The sequence below is a fragment of the Schistocerca cancellata genome, chromosome 2 (assembly GCF_023864275.1).
Source record: "Schistocerca cancellata isolate TAMUIC-IGC-003103 chromosome 2, iqSchCanc2.1, whole genome shotgun sequence".
NCBI lineage: Eukaryota > Metazoa > Arthropoda > Insecta > Orthoptera > Acrididae > Schistocerca > Schistocerca cancellata.
The window spans coordinates 178,020,807-178,046,702 of NC_064627.1; the positions used below are offsets into that span (position 1 = coordinate 178,020,807).

Here is a 25,896-nt window from a genome sequence, read left to right on the forward strand (position 1 = left end):
AGTAGAGTAGGGATCGACGCATCCACAGTCGGCGTCATGTTGTCGTCATTCGTATCGTCGTGTAGGTTCTCCGAGGCCTCTATAGCATCAGGGGGAGGTGATCCGTCTCGTTCCGAGACCGCACGGCGCCTCCTCTTGCGCCTCTTAGGTGAACGTTGTTTGCGGGTTCGTCCCTCCGTGTCGGAAGACGGAAGGGAGTCGCGTCGCTCTGAGAGGAAGGCCGTCGCGGGAACGTCAAATGAAGGGGCGTCCATGTGTTCAGGCGGGTGGGTGTCGGAAGTCGTCGCTGTTAGTACTGGCGCCGGAGTAGCGTCAGGCTTTGAGCGCGACGTGTCGGCCCCGGTGGTATCCGTAGCAGCTGGAAGGGTCACCGGTACGTGGTCCGACGGGCGGCGGCCGGTGGGAGGAGAAGAGAGCGCCGATGCGTAGGTGATCGGTAAAGCCGTCGTCGGAGCCGGAGGTGCCACGGTAGCGGCTGGCAATTGGGTGATTCGTCTCTGAAGACACTCAGATCTGAGGTGGCCTTCTTTGCCGCACCCGGAACAGGTCTTGGGTTAGCCGTCGTATATGACAACCGCGCGGCACCCGCTAATTTGCAGGTAAGATGGCACGTGGCGATGAAGGTCGATGGTGATCTGCCGTACACCGTTCAGAACGGGGTACGTTTGGAATTGCGCCTAGCTTTCGGCAGTGTGGCAATGTACAGTGCCATATGGGCGGAAAGCCGCGATAACGTCTTCCGCCGGAAGCTCGAACGGGAGTTCGAAAACTCGTATGGTGCGCATTCCTAAGCCGGCATGGTCGACAGTGACCGCTCCGACATTGCCGTCGGCGTGGCAAAAGCGTAATCTGTGGTTGGTGTCACGAAGTATTCTTTCACATACCGCGTCACTGACGACTTTGACGTACTGCTTAATATGGACAAATGGATGCCCAAGATGTCAGAAGCTGGGATCTTAGCAACGTCGCGTAGGAAGCGTTCCACTTCCAAGGCCTTTGGTCGTGCGTAGTCGTTGCAGAAGTTGAATCGTAAAGTTGATTTTCGAAAACGGTTGGCCATGGTTCTAGTGCACGTAAGCGACACGTAAGTGACGGCCGCTGAAATGTAAACAACAGCGAGCGCGCGCGCTCCGCAGGCGGAAACAACATCACGTCCGCACTGCACGGCGGCGAAAGCCGGACTGCTCTCGGCTAACCTGGCGGGTATTATAAACCGCAATTAGGGTCCTACTATCGTACTAACCCTACGACTTCATCGGCGGAGCTGGGCCTACGCAACTTGGAACCATTGACAACAGCAAGAGGGAGGAGACGGATACATATGACTGCGCCATGCGGAAGACGAGTCGGTCAACAGGGCCACCTAAAGATGACGGCAAGTCAGTTTGCCAAAATATCGCACTATTTCGACGACGGTACCTGGTTGAGAATCCGAGAAAATTTTAAAATTTATAAACTCCGCGACGCTGGCGACGGTACATCTCGTCTGCAGCAACTTTGGAATGGGCATTACCTTGTGTATTCACGGACATGCACGGAAATTTGAACACCTCGTTTAAATCAACATTCTGCTGCCAGAACATCCATCACCACACAGTCACGTATTATGTACACCGTGTAGTATCCGCCCCTGAAATTTTGAAGGGTTTTAGCTCCCAAACTAACCGTAATAGGAAATTGATTTAAAATTGATTTGTGCACAGCCCGTTTAAATGATTCCAGTAGATGATAGAAACAAATATTGTTCCATTTAAAAAATTGTATATCTTTGATGTAATTCTTTGGAAAATGACACAGTACACTATGTTTATAGTTCCGCAGAAAGTGTAACGTTCATATGTTGACCTATCGCAATAAATTTTCCCGTCATCTATTGGTTTCTAAGTTACAGAGTTAAACCTTTTACTGAAACACCGTGTATATTCTCTGTCAGTGACAACAGTCTGCCAAAGACAAGTAACTTTTGGGCTATAGACATCACTTGGTTTTGAGGCGACGAACTAACCAAGCTGTGTTAGGAGCGTGTTTTCATCCGGAAAGGAAGTTCTTTGAAGGTTGTTCGATAGAGAGCGGAGAAGGTGCAAGATCACGAGAATGAGATGGGTGCGGCAATGACTACCCAACCCAACACCTGTATAGTATTTTTGTCTGTCTAGCAAATTGCGGGTGAGCGTTGTAGTGGAGTAGCACCACTTCACGCATTCTTGGTAGTCGTTGTTATTGGATTGCGTCTACAGGACGTCTCAGTGGTGACGGTTACACCCCAGGAAAGCAATTTGTAGCACACCACACTACGCAAGATGCATATCATTAGCTTTTGTGAACTCTCGCAGGACATTGTACGGGTAGCTGTTACTTTACTTAGGTTCAACCATTCCTTTCTTTTCCTTATGTTTGAATAAGGACATCGTTTCTCGTCACCAATAACGATATGGAATAGGAATGGTCGGTGTTGTTCACGAGCCGGCCGCGGTGGTCGTGCGGTTCTAGGCGCTGCAGTCCGGAACCGCGGGACTGCTACGGTCGCAGGTTCGAATTCTGCCTCGGGCATGGATGTGTGTGATGTCCTTAGGTTAGTTAGGTTTAAGTAGTTCTAAGTTCTAGGGGACTGACGACCTAAGATGTTAAGTCCCATAGTGCTCAGAGCCATTTGAACCATTTTGTTGTTCACGAGCCAGTTGATGACGAGCGAGCAGAGATGCATAGACGTCCACCCGCTGATATTTGTAATTTTGGCTTAGAGCATACACCCGATTTTTAAACGTTGCCCTACTGCATGCCAACGTCGCACAGTACTGGAATGACCAGAGTTCATCACATTTGCCGGTTCTCGAGTACACTGAAGTGGATCATTGTGGATTAATACGTTTAAACGATCTTCATCAAACCCCGAAGGTCACTATTGTCAAAACGATCCTCCTTAAAAAGAGAAGACGATTTTCTTGCTGCGTTGTGTCCATTAGTATTACCCCTATAGACGGCGCAAAAGTTTATGGCTGTCTATGCTATCAAAAATTGTCGTTTGTGTACATTCTACCCGACAATTCTGTGAATTTTACAACGTGCAATCACCAATTGAATCGTTTTCTTTCTATGACCTTGTCAGGCTACTGTACCGGTAAGGGTTAAGTTTTGACCAAATTGGAAACGTAGTTTTGTTCAGAAGTCTTTCTTTTTCATTACCCTTAAAGAAGAGGTTAACTTACTAATGTAGACGGAAGTCAGTGTCACAAGCCCTTTAGCTTAGGTGGCTTCTGTAGGCCAATTTCAGGTGGTTTCCCGGCTTGACAGACCACACATGTCTGATACGAAATTCTTCGTCACGACTTGTTCTGCACTTCTGTCATGCATCGTAAAGTTATTGAGCCGTGGTCGGCTGGCGCTGATGCCGTTATTCTTTTTTGGCTTTTTGTCATCATCGAGTGGCGTCTTATTGTTCCCTCAGTTACTACCTTAACGAGTTGCTCTCTTGCCTCTGTCAGTGGCAGCAGCAGCGTTTATCGATACTAGAACTGCTGTACCTTCTTTGGTGTGGCCGGTATATTTCCGTGTCGTGGTGTGTGTGAGGCAGTCGGTCGGTTGCGATGGAGCAGCGAGGAAGTCCTGTGCCGGGAGGTCAGGCCGGGGCCACTGGCGGCGTGCACACGCGGTCGGAATAGTGTGGCACTAGCTGTGAGAGCGGCAAAGTTCCGTCGCCCACCGAACCTGCATACTGGAGTTGAGTAATAAGTGAACCTGTTATGAAACCTCAACTGCTGTGACATCTCTTCGTTGATTACTGGTTGTTGCTTCCTGGGCTGTTCCCGCAAGCAGCAACGTGATGGTGTGCTGGAGTCGGCAAAATTTTGCAGCCGTCTTCCTGTATGGTGTTTAACTTTTGAAATGATTATTATTTGTTAGTGAAGTGCACCAGTGGTATCTTCTGCCTTGTGGTCGTTAACGTTCTAGTTACCTGCCCTGGTTATTGGCGTAGTTTTCCTACAGTATGTTTTCCTCGCCATGTTGATGCTGTCTGGCACAGCGTGTAGTTTGACAGCTTGATGTTGTTCTCCCTTTTTATTTGAGTGGTTATTGTGCCTTGACTGTGATTAGACGCCAATTATCAAGACATAGTCCTGCTGCGATCATTGGCCTCGCTGATATTTTGGTTGTCGTGTCGTCGGTCGGGTGGAAGGTAATTGATTGGGCTGTTGGTTGGTTCTTCAGCCGTCCCTAGGTCGTGCTGCCACACGATTATTAAGTTTTATGCTTGGCAGCCTGTCTCACCTAAACTGTTGTTAGAGTTTCCTCACCAGACCGACCCCTGGAACACTTCTGATCACCACTGTTCTGCTGTTTGTGTTTGTGATTTTCTTTTGTTGCAAGTACTGTGCCAGGCCTTCAGCCATGTATTAATTTTGTCTGTTCTTTGTTAAGTATATGGCCTTCAGCGGAACCTTTTGCGAAGTATTTTAAGATTGGGCTTTCAGCTGTGATTTATTTAAAATTGTTGTTTGCTCTGTATTTAGGCCTTCAGCTGAATTTGTTTTAAAATCTGTGGCTTTCAGCCTGTAATGTGTAAATTCCTGTCTCAAAGGTTTGGTTCAAATGGCTCTGAGCACTATGGGACTTAACATCTATGGTCATCAGTCCCCTAGAACTTAGAACTACTTAAACCTAACTAACCTAAGGACATCACACAATACCCAGTCATCACGAGGGAGAGAAATTCCCTGACCCCGCCGGGAATCGAACCCGGCAACCCGGGCGCGGGAAGCGAGAACGCTACCGCACGACCACGAGCTGCGGACTCTGTAAGGTTTGGTTCAAATGGCTCTGAGCACTATGGGACTTAACATATATTGTCATCAGTCCCCTAGAACTTAGAACTACTTAAACCTAACTAACCTAAGGACATCACACAACACCCAGTCATCACGAGGCAGAGAAAATCCCTGACCCCGCCGGGAATCGAACCCGGGAACCCGGGCGCGGGAAGCGAGAACGCTACAGCACGACCACGAGCTGCGGACTCTGCAACGTTTCTCTTTAATTATCCTGAAATCTTAAAATGGCCTTCAGCCGTACTGTGTAAATGTTTATCTTACGGTTTGTCTTTATTTGTTTTGATTAATTGTTTGTTTTCTTAAGATGGTTTCCTGTTGTACTGTGTAAATGCTTGTCAAAAAATGGTTCAAATGGCTCTGAGCACTATGGGACTTAACATGTGAGGTCATCAGTCGCCTAGAACTTAGAACTACTTAAACCTAACGAACCTAAGGACATCACACACATCCATGCCCGAGGCAGGATTCGAACCTGCGACCGTAGCAGTCGCGCGGTTCCGGACTGAGCGCCTAGAACCGCATGGCCACCACGGCCGGCAAATGCTTGTCCTTAAAGGTTCCCTTTTATTATGTTGAAATATTATTGGGCTTTCAGCCGAGGAATTAATCTAAATTTTCCTTAATATGGCTTTTAGCCGAAATTTGTGAATGCTTGCCTTTTAAGAATTTCTTTTGCTGATCTGAAATTTTATTTGGGCCTTTAGCCGTCAAGATATTTTAATTTTATTTAAGTAAGGCCTTCAGCCATCTGTCTAAATTCTATATTTAAGGATATTTTAATTTTACTTAAGTAAGCCCTTCAGTTGCTTCTCTAAATCCTTGTGCTAAAAGGAATTATTTAAACTTTATTATTGAGATGTTACTTGGGCCCTCAGCCGTGAATTGATCCGTGTTGTTTCAAAGAGAAAACTGTGCATTGGTTTTCGAGGAATAAAGTTGTGTGTTCTTGTGTAACCAACAGCAACTGATCTTGGCCCCTTTCCACAACCTCATCCGCTCTCTCCTGCGAACCCAGATTTCAGCGTTTTGTAAGTTGTTGTATGCAGCTAAATGGGCTTCGAATGAAACGAGGGACAGTAATAAAAGAAGACGTCTCCAGCCATCCTGATTTAGGTTTTCCGTGATTTCCCTAAATCGTTTCAGGCAAATGCCGGGATGGTTCCTTTGAAAGGGCACGGCCGATTTCCTTCCCAATCCTTCCCTAACCCGAGCTTGCGCTCTGTCTCTAATGACCTCGTTGTCGACGGGACGTTACACACTAACCACCACCACCAATAAAAGAAGAGCTCTTGCAACGTAAAGTGTTGTGTAAACTAGAGCAGAGAGTACGCACCTGGACCCAGCCGGAGCGGCCCAGGTAGACGCCGTCGACCTCGCGGTCGCACCAGCGCACCGGCGACAGCTCCCTGCTGCAGCTGCCGGAGCTGTTGGCGACGGTCACGGTGGTGGAGACGGCGGTCACGCCGGACAGCAGCGAGGACTCGCGCCGCGGCAGCGTCGAGTAGGTGGGCTTGAGCTGCGCAGACACGCCGCCGCCGCCGCCCCCTGAGTTGGCGGTCGCCGAAGCGGACCCGGAGGACCGCGGCGTCGTGCGCGCGAACGACGCGGGCGGCGGGGGCGGCGCCGAGTCCTGCGGGGGCGGGCCCTGCTTCTGCTGCTGCTGCTGCGGCGACGGGCAGTCCCACGGGTCCGCCGCGTTGCGCAGGTGCAGGATCGACACGTTCGGGCCCCTGCACACACACACGAACAGGCAAGTAAAGAACATTGCTGTCACCTTTTGTAACAGCTCTGGTTCACGGAGCCACGAGAGCTTTTTCCGCTTTTCACATCTCATTTGGGCGAAGGTGCAGTAGCTGACGCACGTTGTCGAACTGGAATGAGGTAGGAACGATACATGCTAGTATCGTTGGAAACTGCGCCAACTGTATCGGATTGTGGTATGATTGGCTGTTGGAATAAAAGATATAAGGATCATTTCGGGTCCACGTGCCAAAACTCATATTTGCTTTTACGAGGTGCGACAATAAAGTAATGACACTGATGAGAGAAAAAAATGTTCCTTACCGTTTTAGTCAAGTTTAGTATTGTCTCCTTCAGAGTAGTTCCCTTCTGATTGCACACACTTTTTCCAGCGCTTCTGCCATTGATGGTAACATTTCTGGAACTCATCTTCTGTAATATCCTCCACGACCCTCGTCACAGCTTTTTGGACATCTTGTGTTGTTTGAAAATGGTGTCCCTTGACCGCCGTTTTGAATCTTGGAAACAGAAAAAAGTCGTTTCGAAAACAGACTTAATGTCCGATAGGGCAGCTGCAATCAGTGATTTTACAATGTAACTTTTAATCCGACTTGATTGCAAATTGTTTGTTCGTACGATCGGTTTCGGTTCCTCTAGAACCATCTTCAGAGCTGATATTTCGGTTACAGGAGTAACCCGTCCAAATACAGCAACATTCACATGCTGCGTCACATCAACGCAGCATGTGGAAGTTGCTGTATTTGGACGGGTTACTCCTGTAACCGAAATATCAGCTCTGAAGATGGTTCTAGAGGAACCGAAACCGATCGTACGAACAAACAATTTGCAATCAAGTCGGATTAACAGTTACATTAAAAAAAAGTCGGACGGAGCGATATCTGGTGAATAAGGTGGCTGTGGTAGTACTGAAATTTGTTTTGAAGTTAAAAATTGCTGTACTGACAGAGCAGTATGGGATGGCGCATTATTGTGAAGCATAATCCGATTATCAGCAATGTTGGCACGGGCACGAAGAACTCTTTTACGAAGTCTTTCTAAAATTTCTTTGTAGTAATATTGGTTAACTGTTTGTCCAGGAGGCACCCACTCTTTATGAACAATTCCCTTGGAATCGAGGAAGCACACAAGCATGCGTTTCACTTTTGACTTTGACATGCGAGCTTTTTTTGGTCTGGGTGATCCCTTTGAGCACCATTGCGAACTCTGGCGTTTTGTCTCTGGATCGTACTGAAAACCAACTTTCATCACCAGCGATAACATGGCTCAACAATTATGGATTGATTTCTGTTTGCTTGAACAGATCGGCTGCCACGTTTCTCCGTGTTTCTCGCTGTTGTGGTGTGAGGATTTTTGGGGACCATTTTTGCACAAATTTTTCTCATACCAAGATCTTCAGTTATTATTAGACGAACAGTTTCTCGATTGATGTTCAGGTCTTCTGCAATCATTTTCACGGATAATCTTCGATCAGATCGTATGAGTTCACGCACTCTGGCCAAGTTGAAATCCGTCCGTGAGGTTGATGGTCGTCCATTGCCGTCTTAATCTTCAACATTCGTTCTGCCTTCACTAAACATTTTATGTCAACGAAAAATTTGAGCTCTTGACATAACCTCCTCTCCAAAAGCCTTCTAAGGCTTACCGTAAGTTGTCGTCGCGTTTTCACCCAATTTAACGCAAAAAGAAATGGTATACCGTTGCGCAATATTATGCGGTTCCATTTCCGTGACGGGAGACACAAACATGTGTTAACTTATTAAAGCACAACTCACGACTGAGCAGTTGCATCGATGTGCCGCTTGGACTAGAAGCTGCTTGTAAACCAAGGTAAAAGATATTGTGCCTACGCAAGCCTGCAGGGTTACCACATCTTGCAAATAAAATCAGTCTCATTACTTTATTGTCGCACCTCGTATTAATTACCACACATTTACACATGGCTTTGCTGCATATGTGTCTGGCATATAGAAATCCTCTGTATCTCTGTCCATCTTCACCTACCACTATCTCTGTCCATTTCCTTCTCCACTGTCACCTTGAAGGCGCTACAGTCTGGAACCGCACGACCGCTACGGTCGCAGGTTCGAATCCTGCCTCGGGCATGGATGTGTGTGATGTCCTTAGGTTAGTTAGGTTTAAGTAGTTCTAAGTTCTAGAGGGCTTATGACCACAGCAGTTGAGTCCCATAGTGCTCAGAGCTATTTGAACCATTTGAACCACTGTCACCCTCTGTCCATCTCATCCTCTCACATCTATCCATCTCCTTCTCTCTACTCTGTGCATCTTCCCCTCCCACTGTCTCAACTCAGCTGTGTCCATCCGTATATATAGCCTCTGGAACATATTCCAGTACAAGCAGCATAACACACTAGATGACAGAGTTTATTAACCCTTTCTATCCTACCGCCAACACTTCTGGATCTCTTTGGGCCTTATCCCCACGTTTACATATGTGTAGAATTACTAAATTGACATTAACATTTCATTTGTAAAGTCAGGGGAGTATTATTAATGCTCAGAAAACATTTGACTAATAAGAAATAGTCAAAGGGCGAATTACCCGGCAAATACTTCAGTTGCAAATTGTGGATCACAGTTGTTGGTGGAGAAGCTAAACAACTAGGTCAGATGTGTTGCAGTGTACGTCTAGTATCGCGACTTGGCAAGGCAAGCGGAATATATACAAAAGTGTAAAATGATTAATAAAATACTAACAAAACTTACTACTGCGTTTGAAAGACAGAGGAAATTATATTTTGGAATTCTGATTAATAAATTTGCGTGTAATTCCTGTACATATTACTGCAGCACGTCACTGTGCAGTTTTGTCTAACGCAATGTGCGTAGTAAAAAAATAGGTCCAGAACTTATTATTTCATCAAGATAGATCCATAGCCTGTTTCTTGGTAGTTCCATTAAAGTCTTACAGCAAAAGCAACTAACTACCACAGTGCTTGGGAGATGAAATCACGAGAAGACGCCATATTGGTGGACGTTTTAGCGATCTTGTTTTTTGCTTTGACATATCAAGACACAACTAGGCCCCTCACCCATCATGCTACTCCAGTAAAAATGGAGGCAGCTATGTGTCATCTCTACGAACACAGAGAAGGTAATCGCGAACGTACTCGCACTGACGACTGATTTACGTCATATTTAGATGCGACTGTATTTATTTTGAGAGTATCGTCGTGCTCGATGCTCGGAAAGTTGCCTATAGTCTTGAGCCCGAAGCACCGTGACTGTTATCGCTGTAGAAAATTTTGCTTTTCGTTGGGCCATCCGGCGCATACACAGTAGAGCCACGCTAGTATAGGCCTAACGGCACTGACTCTTTGACGAAGTCTGCCATATCGCTGCCGGCGCGTCGCTGATGCAGATTCATCTGGTAGTCTAAACTTCCATTACTAGATGGATTTATGTCAATTAATGAGTTGTGTTTTATCGTCTTACACCACCCTCACTTTGCACACTTCAGTGTTTACAAAGTGCACCAGACGTTGCATGTGGTTAATACTTCAGAAAATAGAGACTCTGGCTGTTGGAGACAGTGCCACAACCTACCAAAAACGCATACGTGTCTTACAAATTCACTTCATGATGGTGGTTTAAATCCCTGAAACGTGTAGCGGAAGAAAAATGATGACTGATAACATTAAGCTTGTTGACTCAATTGAAAGATAAAATTATTGTATTATTAACGGTAATGAAAAATATGAGGGAAGACAGAGATGATTAGCATTTATAGTAGAACATGAGTATGTACAAGGTGGACAGAAACAGCCTGAAAAGCTTGTAAGGATCTTGCAGAGCGGGTGCTAAGAAATAATTGTTACGAAAAATATTCGATACGTTGCGCAGTTTCCCAGTTAATAAGCACTGACGTTACCAAATCAGGCCGCTGCGGGCGCAAATTCAAGCGGCCCGCCAGGTATAATTAGTATCAGTTGATCTCAAAGAGAAGACAATAGTGCACGAGACTCATCTGCCTTAGGCTCGGGTTCGATCCTTACTGTCTAACATCCGATTTTTGTATCGCTCTCTTGTTCGGTTCTAGGAAGCCAAACGTAGACCACTTCTGGCGACACCATCTCTAGCGGGCCTGACCGGCTAGCTTCAGTGGCAGTTAAAGCGGAAACGGAGCAACGTATCGGATTATTAACTGTTATTTCTTACCACAACCTACCCAGCAACATCCTCACAAGTTTTTCACACTGTTTCTGACCACACTGTACAAACATAGGCGCCCAAAGAGAGGATAGAAGGGGACACTTGTCCCATTTTGGAAACTACGTGCAGATGTTTTTTAACAGAACTTTCACGAATCCCTAGTAAAGTTTGCGACTTTATCACATTGCACATTTACCATTTCCGAACATTCCGAGAAATTCAGAGGCTATAGCACTCACTATATGTCTGGGGAATTTTGGCTGTCGCACTGTTCATGGGAAATTATACCAATTCCGTGATGCAGTTTATGCGAAGTGATGAGAAACCTTTATAGAACAGTGTTGAAACAGTGTCTTCAATCTCTTCTAAGTCACTTTCTCGTAGGCCTATAGCCCTTCCGGAGCTGCAGAAAGGGACCTGTCTAACGTTATGGCGCGCAGATTTCGACGCCCATTCTCAGTACAACGTAAACACAACAGTATACGTGCCAACATCCGTCTCCATATCCCAGAAGAGCATTCCCTCTGACACGCAATCGAATGTCTCTGGACATTCCATTTTACTTGACAGAGTTATTGTAAAGGGACTTATACAAATGAAATGACACAATTTCAGACACTTTACTGGTTTCATACAGACGTGATTTTATGTATATAGACTGAAGCAGCGAGTGAAGACTGTCTGTTATCAAGTGTTACAATAAACGCAAATTGCAGTGAAGCAATGCGCTATTTCAGTTGTTCCCGTGATTTCTTATCTCCTCATTGGTTAATCTAAACTCATAATATTTAATTGTTTAAATATTGGAGGGAGGAGCGTGTGTCCCACTGACTTCTAGCTATCATATCAGAATACATTTAACATTATGCAGATATTCCTAGTTCCTCTCTGTACTTTTTGTGAGTGTGCGGGGACGGGAAGCACGCTGGATTTTGGACAGAGAAGGCCGTGACTGATGTAAAGAAAAAAGCGACCCTGTTTATCGGCACAGGCCACAGCCTCTGGTGTCGATTCCATGAGAGTCACCACGCCCAAGCAGCCACGGAGGGTGTCAGGTGTTTACGACCGAGTCCTGTCCTGCGGCAGACCTAAGGACAGAGAAAGGACTTTGGCAACAAGTGACCGGCTCTTTTTGATATTCTGAAAAGTGCATTCAGGAGATAATCTTACTAAAGAAACACAGCTCTCAGTCAAATAAAAACCTAGCCTCTAGTGTAGTTTCTCTACTTTTAGAGGATCTTTGAATGAGGCTAGTTTCTGGGACCGAAAATGCATGATTGGTAAACATGTTTGTGACGTCATGGAGATGGAGCTGAAGCGGATGCTTTTTGGAAGGAGGAGGACGAATAGGAAAGTCATTGACGTTTCATCGCAGTACGTTTTACTTGGCAGGATTTTCGCGCATGACAGAACCTCGTCAATCGATGGCTTAGCGTTGATATCCTACTATTGGCAGGCATATACGGAGAGGTGTGCACATCTTGTGCACATCAGTAGCGTTCATTCGGGGACACAGAGCTGTGCGCATCATAGCAGACGATCAGAGTCAAGCGTTCCTGCTGACAGCAGCTCGATCCTCGTCCTGTACCACAGAGCTACACACAGAATGGCGGCACTCTGCATTTCTCTTGCTGACTAATTACGATCAGGATGACTAACAGCACCTTTGTCATAGGGCAACTCAAGTCACTGCGATCATCGGTCTCCAGTGCAGCATTGCTTTAGTAGATGCAAGAGTTTCATAATAGCAATGACGTCAACAGTAATTGTATTCGTTTAGACAAAAGTTCGTGAGTAATTTTTAGAATGTCAGTTGTGTATAAGGGACAAAATTTTTGGTTATTCAGGTAACGCTGAAAACAAATAAGTTTAAAAATGGCTCTAAGCACTATGGGACTTAACATCTGATGTCATCGGTCCCCTGGACTTAGAACTACTTAATCCTAACTAACCTAAGGACATCACACACATCCATGCCCGAGGCAGATTCGAACCTGCGACCATAACAGCAACGCGGTTCCGAACTGAATGCCTAGAACCACCCGGCCACAGAGGACGGCCAAATACGTTTACTTGGTACACATAATACATGGGACATTTGTAAGGTCAACTGATATTTTTTCATAATTAGATCCATTTAATATGTGTTTTGATTGAGTAAATTAATGTGTTAATCAAAAGCTGGTTTTCGTTAACACCATCCATTCATATCAAATTTTTTCTTTGTATGAGGGTGAGTCAAATGAAAACCTTAAATTTGTAATAACAAATCCAAATTTCGCACCGTTATCCTGTAAGTTGGTAAGCGTGCTACAAGCAGCGTGCAGAATGGCCTGTAGGTGGCAGCATAGTACAGATGCACACATACCGTCGCAGTGTTAGTATAAAGATGGCCGCCCCACTTGCGACTTGCACCAGGGAAGAATAGCGTTCTGTTATTCGGTTTTTGCGTAGTGAAGGTGTGAAACCTATTGAAATTCATCGACGAATGAAGGTTCAGTACGGTGATGCATGTTTGTCACAGCAGCAAGTCTACGAAAATGGTGTGACTTCAGTGGAAGATGCTCCTCGTCCAGGTCAGGCACAACGAGTTGTGACTCCACAGAACATTGCAGCAGTTGAAGCCATAGTGAAGGAAACCGGCGAGTGACACTGAATGACATTGCAGCATGTTTACAAATTAGTCATGGGTCAGCGCACCACACTGTGGATGATGTGCTCCAGTTTCACAAAGTGTCTGGACGATGGATGCCACGGCAGATGACTACTGAAGTAAGGGAACGGCTAGTGATGCTTGTGAAGAACTTATTCGGCGGTTTGAACGAGAAGGTGATGGCTTCCTTGCAAGAATCGTTACTGGGGACGAAACCTGGGTTCACTTCCACTAACCGGAAACGAAGAGAGCGAGCAAGAAATGGTGCCATTCCTCATCACCAAAACCAAAGAAGTTTCTAACAGAACCATCAACAGGGAAGGTTATGCTGACTCTCTTTTGGGGCGAAAAAGGCGTCATTTTGGAGCATTACATGCCTTGAGGGACCACTGTCACCAATGCATCATACACAGATCTTCTAAAACATCATCTGCGGCCTGCAATCAAATCAAAGCGACGTGGATTGCTGTCAGCAGTGATGCAACACGACAATGCAAGGTCCCACACTGCCCGTACAACAGTTGCAATAATCACAGACCTGTATTTTGAGTGTATTCCTCATTCACCATACTCACCAGACCTTGCCCCAAGTGATTTCCGTATGTCTGGACCACTCAAAGACGCAATGGGAGGAAAGAAGTTCCGTTCTGATGAAGAGGTACGCCACGCGGTGCATGAGTGGTTGCGCGGACTACCAGAAGAATTTTTTTCTAAAGGAATTTATGCACTTTGTAAGCGCTGGAGGACTTGCATTGAGCGTGGGGGGAGATTGTGTTTAAAAGTGATACAGCTGTGTACCACTTCTGCACAATAAATAATATTTTTAAAAAAATTTAAGATTTTCATTTGACTCACCCTCGTAATTCTCCACTTTAGGATCTGTAGCGTTATCCATTCCATTTTCTGGAAAATTACAGCTTGGGTCTTAAAGACATGTCCGGGTCGTAATTAACTTTCTAGATGCGGGTAAACATTTTTACTGGCAAAGAGTTTTATAGCCTGCAGAGTTTCCGCTTAGTCTTCCTGGAAAAGAGGTTCCCTAAATTTACATAGCAGGGCCTAGCAAGAACAACTTAGCCATTTAAATCCACAGAGCATCATTTTTGTAGTTTTGTACGAGCTACATAGAAGTCTGTTCAATTACAGCAGTGGGTCTCCGAATTTGTGTAGCGTCTGCAGCCATCACTACCGGTTAAGATCTCCGAACACTGGAGCGCAGTTTTTAGGACTGGTCGTACTGGAATTACACACTTTTGCTTGCTTCTTTTTGTTTCTCGCTGTAGGGGGTAGCGCTGCACCTTGAGGATACTGTGCTTTACAGAACATGACGTTTCCTTGTTGTTATTTCAACCTAGTAACTAAGTTTAGAATCAGAAAAAGGAATGTACAATAAAAGGAAGGAAGATACCGAGGCTTTTTTGAGACAGAGCATAAGCTCAAAATGTTTGAAAGACGAGGAAAGGAATCGACCGTTTCCTTTCAAAAGAATCAGCCCAGCATTCGCCTGAACTGATACAGGAAAGTCGAGGTAAGCCTAAATCTGAATTATCGGATGCGGATTTGAACCGTCACCCTCCCTAATGCGAGTCTAGTGTGCTAACTACAGTGCCATCCCCACTCGGTATGTGCACTAGAGACCGCCATAAGCACTTTCCTACATTTTATGCTGTTTTTGTTGTTGCCAGACATGAGGTTGTGTTTTGTGCAGCAATTGTAAATATACACTCCCTGTATAATATATTAAAACTATTTGTAAGATATTGTTCATTCTTCGGCTACAAGATTTTACGGTGAATAAAATTCTAATTACACAGGGTGGTCAGAAACAGTCTGAAAAGCTTGGAAGAGCGTTGCAAGGTAGGTTGTGCTGAGAAATACTTAGTAAGACAAAAATTCGGTACGTTGGGGTGTTTCAGAGTCAATCAGCATTGAAGTTAGCCAATCAGGCCGTTGCAGACGCAAATTCAAGTGTCCCGTCAGAGACGCTGCTGCTAAACGTGTTCTTCGTTTCGTTTCCTAAAGCCGAGCAAGAGAGTTCTAAAAATAATTGTACATGGGACGGTTGTAAGTATCGAATCACAGCAAAAGACTAGCAGTCTCGTACGCTAATACCTACGCTATGAGAACTACTGACACTAACTGTACCTGGCGAGCCGCTTGCAGATGCGCGAAAGTCTGATTTGCTAATTTCAACGTTAACCAATTCGGACACGACGCAGCGTATCGAATTTTTTCTTAACGGTTATTTCTCATCACAACATATCCTGAAACACCCTAAAAAGCTTTTCAGACTGCATCTGGTTTCTCCGTTTTCATCAGTCATAGGCCATGCTGTACCTTTAAACAGAAGGTCTTCCACTATGGAACATTTGGTATTTGCAATTGGACTTAATTTCTGGATTGTCTTAACAATTTTACATGTCCTTAAAATGGAAATTTGTATCAGTTATCAATAGCTTCTATTTCGGAGTGTATTTAACCTGTAACTGACTATTTGATAGTAAATGAGTTCCTCGTCAGGCCGTGAAGACACAAGGGATGTCTACCAGCCGGCTTGTCAACCTCTATCTTGCAACGCCATGCGGATGCGGTATGGAGGGAAAAGTGTTCAGCACACTGCTCTCCCGCCTGTTATCCAGACATTCGAGGCTGTGTAGCCGCTGGTATTCGGTCATGCAGCTCCTTAATTGGCATTACGAGGCTAGATGCACCTCATACCATTTCTCGCACCAAAACAAAATCTTTGGCAGCACCGGAAATCGAAGCCAGGCCCTTTTCAGGCAGCCATCTACGCTGACTACTCAGATATGGAGGTGGACATTTTTTGCAGTACTTCTATTAAATTTGATTTCATTTGCTGATTGCTTCTGTGCTTTTATAGACCAACGGATAGAATGCTAAACACAGTATCGACAAAATTTCCTCGATTGCAACATTTTTAAATTTCACCAGAGCGTTTGATGCTAAATACGTGACCTTGGAACATTTTTCACAGTTTGAAAAAAAATTGTGATTACAGAGATAAATTGAAGCACACGGTAAGTGAACGCTATCACTTAAGAGCGGAATAAGAAAATATATGAAACTTCTATTATAGTATCTTATTAAACTCTTTCAGTCAACTTAAGTAACACGAGCAGGTCAACGACCCATAACTGTCATGAAAAGCTGTAACATCTTTGCTTTCAATGGATTTTTGCCTCGATATGCGGGGGTGGGTTGAGATCCAGCACGGAACGCCGTGCTGGATCTCAACGGCCTCGTATCACTAGCAGCCGAGATGATAACCATCTTATCCGCATGGCTGTAACGGATCGAGCAGCCACGTCTCGATCCGTGAGTCAACAGATGGCGACGTTGTCAAGACAACAACCATCTGCACGAACAGTTCGACGACGTTTGTAGCAGCATGGACTATCAGCTCGGAGACCATGGCTGCGGTTACCCTTGACGCTGCATTATAGACAGGAGCGCCTGCTATGGTGTACTCAACGACGAACCTGGGTGCACGAATGGTGAAACGTCATTTTTTAGGATGAATCCAGGTTCTGTTTCCAGCATCATGATGGTCGGATCCGTGTTTGGCGACATCGCGGTTGCGTGTATTCGTCATCGACATACTGGTGTATCATCCGGCGTTATGGTATGGGATGCTATTGGTTACACGTCTCGCTCACCTCTTGTTCGCATTGACGGCACTTGGAACGGTGGACGTTACATTTCAGATGTGTTACGACCCGTGGCTCTACCCTTCATTCGATCCCTTCGAAACCCTACATTTCAGCAGGATGAGGCACGACCGCATGTTGCAGGTCCTGCACGGGCCTTTCTGGATACAGAAAATGTTCGACTGCTGCCCTGGCCAGCACATTCTCCAGATCTCTCACCAACTGAAAACGTCAGGTCAACGGTGGCCGAGCAACTGGCACGTCACAATACGCCAGTCACTGCTCTTGACGAACTGTGGTATCGTGTTGAAGCTGCATGGGCAGCTGTACCTGTACACACTGTTGTGAATTGGCAGGAGCCAATTCACGGAGTTTGGAGGAAGCCGAAAGGCACGCGTTTAAGCTCACGCAGGCTGGCGTGAGGTCTGGAAAATGACAAGGAATTATAGTAGCCAAAAATAGTACATAGCTTCTGGGATACTTAACTTTAATCCATAATTGGAGAACATCGCTCATGATGATACATTAAGTACAATCTCAATACAAACTGGTAATGGTGCCTTGCTAGGCCGTAGCAAATGACGTAGCTGAAGGCTATGCTAACTATCGTCTCGGCAAATGAGAGCGAATTTGTCAGTGTAGCTTCGTTAGCAAAGTCGGCTGTACAACTGGGGCGAGTGCTAGGACGTCTCTCTAGACCTGCCGTGTGGCGGCGCTCGGTCTGCAATCACTGACAGTGGCGGCACGCGGGTCCGACGTATACTAGCGGACCGCGGCCGATTTAAAGGCTACCACCTAGCAAGTGTGGTGTCTGGCGGTGACACCACACACGCCATCCAAGCTTTGTTTGACTCAATGCCTAGGCGTATCAAGGCCGTTATTACGGCCAGAGGTGGTTGTCCTGGGTACTGATTTCTCAGGATCTATGCATCCAAATTGCGTGAAAATGTAATCACATGTCAGTTCTAGTATAATATATTTGTCCAATGAATACCCCTTTATCATCTGCATTTCTTCTTGGTGTAGCAATTTTAATGGCCAGTAGTGTATTATTAAACGCTACTTAGACAGCTTGCTCAATATGAGCACTAGAGATATATACGGTGTTACAAAAAGGTACGGCCAAACTTTCAGGAAACATTCCTCACACACAAATAAAGAAAATATGTTATGTGGACATGTGTCTGGAAACGCTTAATTTCCATCTTAGAGCTCATTTTAGTTTCTTCCACCTACGCTCAATGGAGCACGTTATCATGATTTCATACGGGATACTCTACCTGTGCTCCTAGAACATGTGCCTTTACAAGTACGATACGACATGTGGTTCATGCACGATGGAGCTCCTGCACATTTCAGTCGAATTGTTCGTACGCTTCTCAACAACAGATTCGGTGACCGATGGATTGGTAGAGGCGGACCAATTCCATGGCCTCCACGCTCTCCTGACCTCAACCCTCTTGAATTTAATTTATGGGGGCATTCGAAAGCTCCTGTCTACGCAACCCTGGTACCAAATGTACAGACTCTTCGTGCTCGTATTGTGGACGGCTGTGATACAATACGCCATTCTCCAGGGCTGCATCAGCGCATCAGGGATTCCATGCGACGGAGGGTGGATGCATGTATCCTCGCTAACGGAGGACATTTTGAACATTTCCTGTAACAAAGTGTCTGAAGTCACGCTGGTACGTTCTGTTGCTGTGTGTTTCCATTCCATGATTAATGTGATTTGAAGAGAAGTGATAAAATGAGCTATAACATGGAAAGTAAGCGTTTCCAGGCACATGTCCACATAGCATATTTTCTTTCTTTGTGTGTGAGGAATGTTTCCTGGAAGTTTGGCCGTACCTTTTTGTAACACCCTGTATATGAGATGCTGTACAGCACCAGATTGCACCTAGTGGCCAAAATTGGAACTAAATTTTTTCCATTTTTAAATCAGTTCTGAATTAACACAGTAACGTGTCTACCAAGTTCCGCTTCCACACGAGAGTTGCAGCCCACACTGGACCTCTGTGAGTAGCTGAACTTCAATTTTAACGACCTGGTACATGGTACATTCCTACCCTTTCACAAAAGGGTATCTGACGTGGTAATTTTGCCCTCATTATCATATCTTTATGTTCAATGAGCTTGTGCGATAGTACACATAAATACTCCGATTTGTAATTTTCCGCTGTGTAATACTCATGTGGAGAAAAGTATAAGCTCAAATGTATTTCCGTTTGGAGAGTAAATATCGACTGCAAGCAAAGAATCACGAATTGGTAACTTACAACGCTTCTGTAACAAGTAAATAAAAAAATAAATGACTTCGTTGTCAATGTGTGTATGCTGGCATGCACTATCTTTCTCTTTCTCTTATTATTGTTGTACGTGCCTAATGAGCTATAAATGGAAGATGATAGCTCTTGTTACAATACGGTACATTTAACGTTGCGTTTCGAGGCAATAAAAGTCTAGCATCAGATTTATGAGGCGACTCGTACGTGTGTAATTGCCCGGAAACCAATCAGCACACAGGCGCGACTACGTCAGGCGAGCCAATGGGAAACCTCGTTTCCATCAACTCAGATAAATGACCGTCGCCAGGAACGAGGTAGCCAATAATTGTTAACGGTCGCTGAGCGCCAGTGTTGCGTCAGTGCGAGCGAGAAACAGCTGCCGATAGCCGAGTTCATTCAGCGAGATTGGCACAAGGAGTATGATGGGGAACGATTGTTTACTGTCCGGGTAAAATGGCTTGGTGAAGAACACCAATCATGCCGAGTGATACCCTCAATTATTACTACGAGAACCTCTCGAAGCATCTACTTCCATCCGATCTCCGAGGTCTGAATGTCCTGCCACTGCATTTTAAGTCAGATGTAATAGATTCGGATGCCGCCTTGGCCACGAGCATTAGTTTTTAAATGTGCCAATACCATTTGATTCATCTAAATACGGTGCCAGAGTTCTTACTATACACTAAATTTATTTGCAATTCTATTCAGTTTTGATCCATGAACTGTATAAAGTTTAAAACCTTTTTCAGTATTCTGTTATTTCAGTGTATGGCTGAAAAAGGCATAGCAGAAATTACAGCTTTGTCAAATGGAGATATACGAAAATGGTACATGGCCAGAAGACTTCCAGTCCCAAAAAAACGATTATCAAGAAATGTACAATATACAGTACAGAAAGCACTATCTATCATGCTGCAAAAATGGTGTTGAGGATATTGAATTATAGACAGTTACGTATAATGTAAGAGAACATAAGGGAAGAAACTTTTGTTTCCGAAAAGGAAGCAGTAAAAAGATTGGTTTCAGTACTTCTTTGGAAATAGAACACAACAACACATCACTCTTAAAGGAACAAAATCGCAGTTGTAGAGGTAATTTCCGGAGTACCCCAACGAAGTGTGATAGGGCCATTCCTGAATTATATAATAGAAATCGTCGGAAGCTCTTTATGGCTGTTCACAGACGATGCGTTTGTAGCATCACCATAAGACAGCATCGATTTGCAAAATAACCCACAAAGATTGAGGAATAGTCCAGTCTCTGACAGTTGACGCAGAACGAAGACAAATATAATACGTTGCGCGTAGATAGAACAAGAAATCCAGTATTATACAACTTGATGAGAAATTGCTGGAAACAGTGCATACCATAAAATATCTACGAGTAATCACACAAAGCGATCTGAAGTGGAATGACCACATAAACAAACAGCTGTTAAAGGAGATTCCAGACTGAGGCTCGTAGGAGGAATCTTAAAGGAAATGTGATTCATCCACGAAAAAAATTTCTTACAATGCCCTTGTTCGACCGATTCTTGAATAGTGTTCATCAATCTGGGACCATTACAAGGTAGGCTTGATAGAAGACAGAGAAGATCCAAAGAAGAGTGGCTTGTTTCGTCACGGGATTGTTTATTCGGAGCGTGAGCGTTCCAGAGGTGCTCAACAAACTCCTACGATACAAGACAGGAGTTTTACTACTAGAATTTCTTTTGAATACTTTCAGAGAAGAGTCAGGCAACATATTACTTCCACACACATACATCTTGCGAAATGACCACGATGACAATATTCGAGAAATTAGAGCTAATAGAGAGGCTTCGTCGTTTGCGAGTGGAACGGGGAAGGGGGATACAGTTAGTGGTACAGAAGTACACTCCGCCACACGCCGTCAACTTCAAAGCTTCAAAAACATGGGTCACCGAATTTAAAAAGAAGCGTGGGATTCGGCAACGGAAAATCACAAAATTTATTTCCCGGAAGGAGGCGGCTATATATATATATATATATATATATATATATATATATATATATATATATTTGAATTACAAAAAACAAATAATTAAAAAAAAGTTGCATGGCGTGCGGAGTACTGGTGTTGATGTAGATCTACACTGAAGAGTCAAAGAAACTGGTTTAGGCATGCGTATTCAAATACAGGGATATGTAAACCAGAATACGGCGCAGCGGTCGGAAACGCCTATACAGGGTGGTCCATTGATCGTGACCGGGATAAATATCTCACGAAATAAGCATCAAACGAAAAAACTACAAAGAACGAAACTCGTCTAGCTTGAAGGAGGAAACCAGATGGCGCTATGGTTGGCCCGCTAAATGGCGCTGCCAGAGATCAAACGGTTATCAACTGCGTTTTTTAAAATAGGAACCCCCATTTTTTATTACATATTCGTGCAGTACGTAAAGAAATATGAATGTTTAGTTGGACCACTTTTTTCGCTTTGTGATAGATGACGCTGTAATAGTCACAAACGTATAAGTACGTGGTATCACGTAACATTCCGCCAGTGCGGACGGTATTTGCATCGTGATACATTACCCGTTTTAAAATGGACCGTTTACCAACTGCGGGAAAGGTCGATATCGTGTTGATGTATGGCTATTGCGATCAAAATGCGCAACGGGTGTGTGTCTGTTGACACCAACAGAGACATCACTCAGGCAGAAACGTAAAGTACTCACGTTTTTACTTATTTTCAATATTTATGCAGTTTCCCCAATTTATGTATTTTCCACAGCTTTCTTGTTTTATAACTTGAGACACACTGGAAGATATGGCTAGGTTGTAAGCGTTGAGCGCTGTCCCCCCCCCCCTCCCCATCCAATATACGAGGCTTATGGTAATGTCACTTATACCTGTAGGGTCAATTTTGTTACGAGTCTTCATTCCACCTGGGAGGCTACCTGACTGTGAAAAGGGGTCACACACGTTTGTTTCAAAAGAATGGCGGTTGGAGGGAGGAGGGGGTGTATGTTCATGATACATCCAGAACGAAAGGGGTGTTTTGAGGGATGTATGTGACGCTTAAACTGTTAACAACGGGTATCTATAAAGGAATCCACAGATTTCCTATGGCGATCATGTATGCGTCTGCGACTTACGACTGGTTTCTTTAGGTGATGGTGGGGAGAGAGAGAGAGAGAGAGAGAGAGAGAGAGAGAGAGAGAGAGGAGGGAGGGAGAGAGAGAGAGAGAGGGGAGGGAGAGAGAGAGAGAGAAAGAAAGAGAGAGAGAGAGGTTGGGGGGCGGGGAGGGGAATGCTCGGCACTTAAACTGTTAGCAGCGTTTATCTGCAAACGCGTCGACAAGGTACAACAGGTTACGCTGTAGTGGGACGCTCTATCCCTGAACGACTGTGTGTCAGTTGTGACAGCTACTAGGCCAGAGATAATCATACATACATTATTCAAATTTCTCTACCACGCCTTGGGAGAAGGCCTGGCGTAGTGTTACACGTACACGTATCTCTATCCCGTCCAAGATCTGACGACCACCATTGTGCGAGGAGCTCCATACCGTATCGGCATTATCCGACGAATACAGGGGAGGAGCTCCTCGTAATCTACGTGCGTATCAGTATTTGATATTTCCACCTATGTCTTGGAATTTCCTTCCCACTATCACTTACGTATCTACCTGCGTGAGACTTTTGCTGGTTGTTCGAAATGTTAAACATATTTCAAGTGACGTAATTTGTTATTAACAAACTTACTCCCCCTGTCCCTAAGGTGTCCAGCTCCGGAGTGTCCCAGTTTTAAAAGATGGAGTCGGGGAGGTGTGGCTCAGTGTTAGTGACTTTAATTCAGGAAGTTACAGCAATGTGGTTGCCTGAGCATCACGAATTCACGCGACGTCTTGAACAGCCTTGCGTAATTGGATAAAATACGAAAATTGCGGAAAACCCGGTAAAAACACGAAGATAAGTCAAAAATACGTATAATTGAGAAAAATATGAAAAAATACATGAAACTGAGAGTGATTACGCTTCTGCCTGGGCGAGGTCTCTGATGGTGTAACGTAGTACTAAAATGATATTAACAAATAGACCTAGAATGATGTAATTTGTGATAAACATACAGACAACGCTTACATCATCACCATCTTCCAGTGTGTCTCAAGTTATAAAACAGGAAAGCTGTGGAAAATACATAAAATTGGGGAAACGGCATAAATATTGAAAATAAGTAAAAATGTGAGTGCTTTACATGTCTGCCTGATTGATGTCTCTGCTGGTGTCAATAGACACATCCTCTCACTAAGCTGTCCTGCTGCAGCGTAACTCCTCCAACGCAAGTGCCCCAGTTATAAGAGATGAAGATGTGGAGCGGGTGCAAGATCCTCATTGATTCACAAGGGGAGGCCGCCAATTGTGAAATTCAGATTCGATTCATATTGTGCATAATAAAAGCTCATGGCCAGAGGTGTAATGTGGCAAAGCACCAAGATGCACTTCTCAGCCGTTGTCGAGAAAATCGACAGTTAAAAGAAACCGTTACGGTGAAATACTCTCTACGATTAATAGTTTTCTACAGCGTCGTGGAGCAGCGGTAAGCGCTCGGGTTCGTAATCCGAAGGTCGCCGGATCGAATCTCGCGCCATGCAACTTTTTTTATTATTTGTTTTTTGTAATTCAAATATATATATATATATATTGGGTAGCCGTCTCTTTCCGGGAAACAAATTTTCTTTTTTTATTATTTGTTTTTTGTAATTCATATATATATATATATATATATATATATATATATATATATATATATATATATTGGGTAGCCGTCTCTTTCCGGGAAACAAATTTTGTGATTTTCCGTTGCCGAACCCCACGCTTCTTTTTCAATTCGGTGACCCATGTTTTTGAAGCTTTGAAGTTGAAATCTGGAAACTGACTTGCGGCGACCTAGGCCCACTGCTGCAGGTTTCTGATAGTAACTTGCTGGAAGTTTTGTCGAGCTTCTACGAAGCTATCATGCACCCATGAATCGATGGTACAATATTTATCAAATTATCTACAGCCACATTTGATTTGCTCTTCCCACCTGGATAAATAGCCCATATTTGTCAAACGAGAGCACCCCTTTTTTTGTAGAGTTTTGAAACTCCAGCCTGGATGTTCTTTGGCCAGATTGACAGCTCTAATTTTGTAATCCAGAGAAATATAGTCGTACCCTTTTTTTTCTTCTCGTCCGGCTCGTATTCGTCTGATGATTCGTTGGCAGTGGGACTCGGTTCAGCGTCTTCGTAGGCATTATTATCGTCGATTTCATTAATGTCTATCAGTTCCTCATCATGAACGAGGGTTTTTTCGACGAGCATTTGCAGCGTATTCTGGAACATTTCTTCCCCAATTAGCATGGCTTCTTCGTTAATTGATGATGACGGTTCTGCTGCGATGCGATTACTGTTACGAAGGAGGCTTACAAAATACACCAACGCATCTTTCAATTGTTGTTTCGCCACTTCACTGTGTATAGAATCTTCTTCTATCACATCACACGGCCGCGGTGGTCTTGCGGTTCTAGGCACTGCAGTCCGGAACCGCTGGACTGCTACGATCGCAGGTTCGAATCCTGCCTCGGGGATGGATGTGTGTAATGTCCTTAGGTTAGTTAGGTTTACGTAGTTCTAAGTTCTAGGGGACTGATGACCTAAGATGTTAAGCCCCATAGTGCCCAGAGCCAGTCTATCACATCACTTTCATGCGAAGGGCCCGGATCGCTCTCCAATTGTACCGCCTACATTTTTCCGTTTATTTAACAGGGTGTACCAAAGCTCGCACGTACGCACTGATTTTCGACGATGTTATAAGTTGCGCTAGGGACCGCATCTACCTTCTTTCGAAGTTAGCAGGCAACTACGCTGTTATGCGGCGGCTCGTTTCGGCCCAGTCAACATCTGTCCTTCAAGTGCAACTAGCGAGTAACGGAGTTTATATTTCATACCTGCCACAGCAAATTTGTGTTCGTGGGGTCTCTAATCTAATTCGAACGTTTGACTTACACTATACGGATTCGTTTCGAAATATCGTTTCTACGTCTTCCGTTAACTATACATGGTAAACATTATGAAGAGAATTAATAACATTTGTGAAATACAACTTTGTTTGCGGAAAACATAATGATATTCGAAGTCGCCAGTTTTTCCACGACAAACGACTTTCAACAACTTATTATATGCATAATTGTTGCAACTGATTGCTGGGAATTGTGTATATATATATATATATATATATATATATATATATATATATATATTTATTTGAATTACAAAAAACAAATAATAAAAAAAGTCGCATGGCGCGAGATTCGATCCGGCGACCTACGGATTACGGACCCGAGCGCTTACTGCTGCGCGACGAAGCTGTAAAAAATTATTAATCGTAGAGAGTATTTCACCGCAACGGTTTCTTTTAACTGTCGATTTTCTCGACAACGTCTGAGAAGTGCATCTTGGTGCTTTGCCACATTACACCTCTGGCCATGAGCATTTATTATGCGCAGTATGAATCGAATCTGA

At 44.4% G+C, this 25,896-nt stretch overlaps 1 protein-coding gene across 1 annotated transcript in view; it reads right to left on the bottom strand.

Moving 5' to 3' along the window:
* LOC126152249 (uncharacterized) overlaps window positions 1-25,896 on the bottom strand; it is a 555,653-nt gene that overhangs the window by 169,667 nt on the left and 360,090 nt on the right. Inside the window, 1 exon segment of the mRNA XM_049915995.1 lies at window positions 6,160-6,556. Within this exon segment, the coding sequence (XP_049771952.1) occupies window positions 6,160-6,556 (397 nt within the window).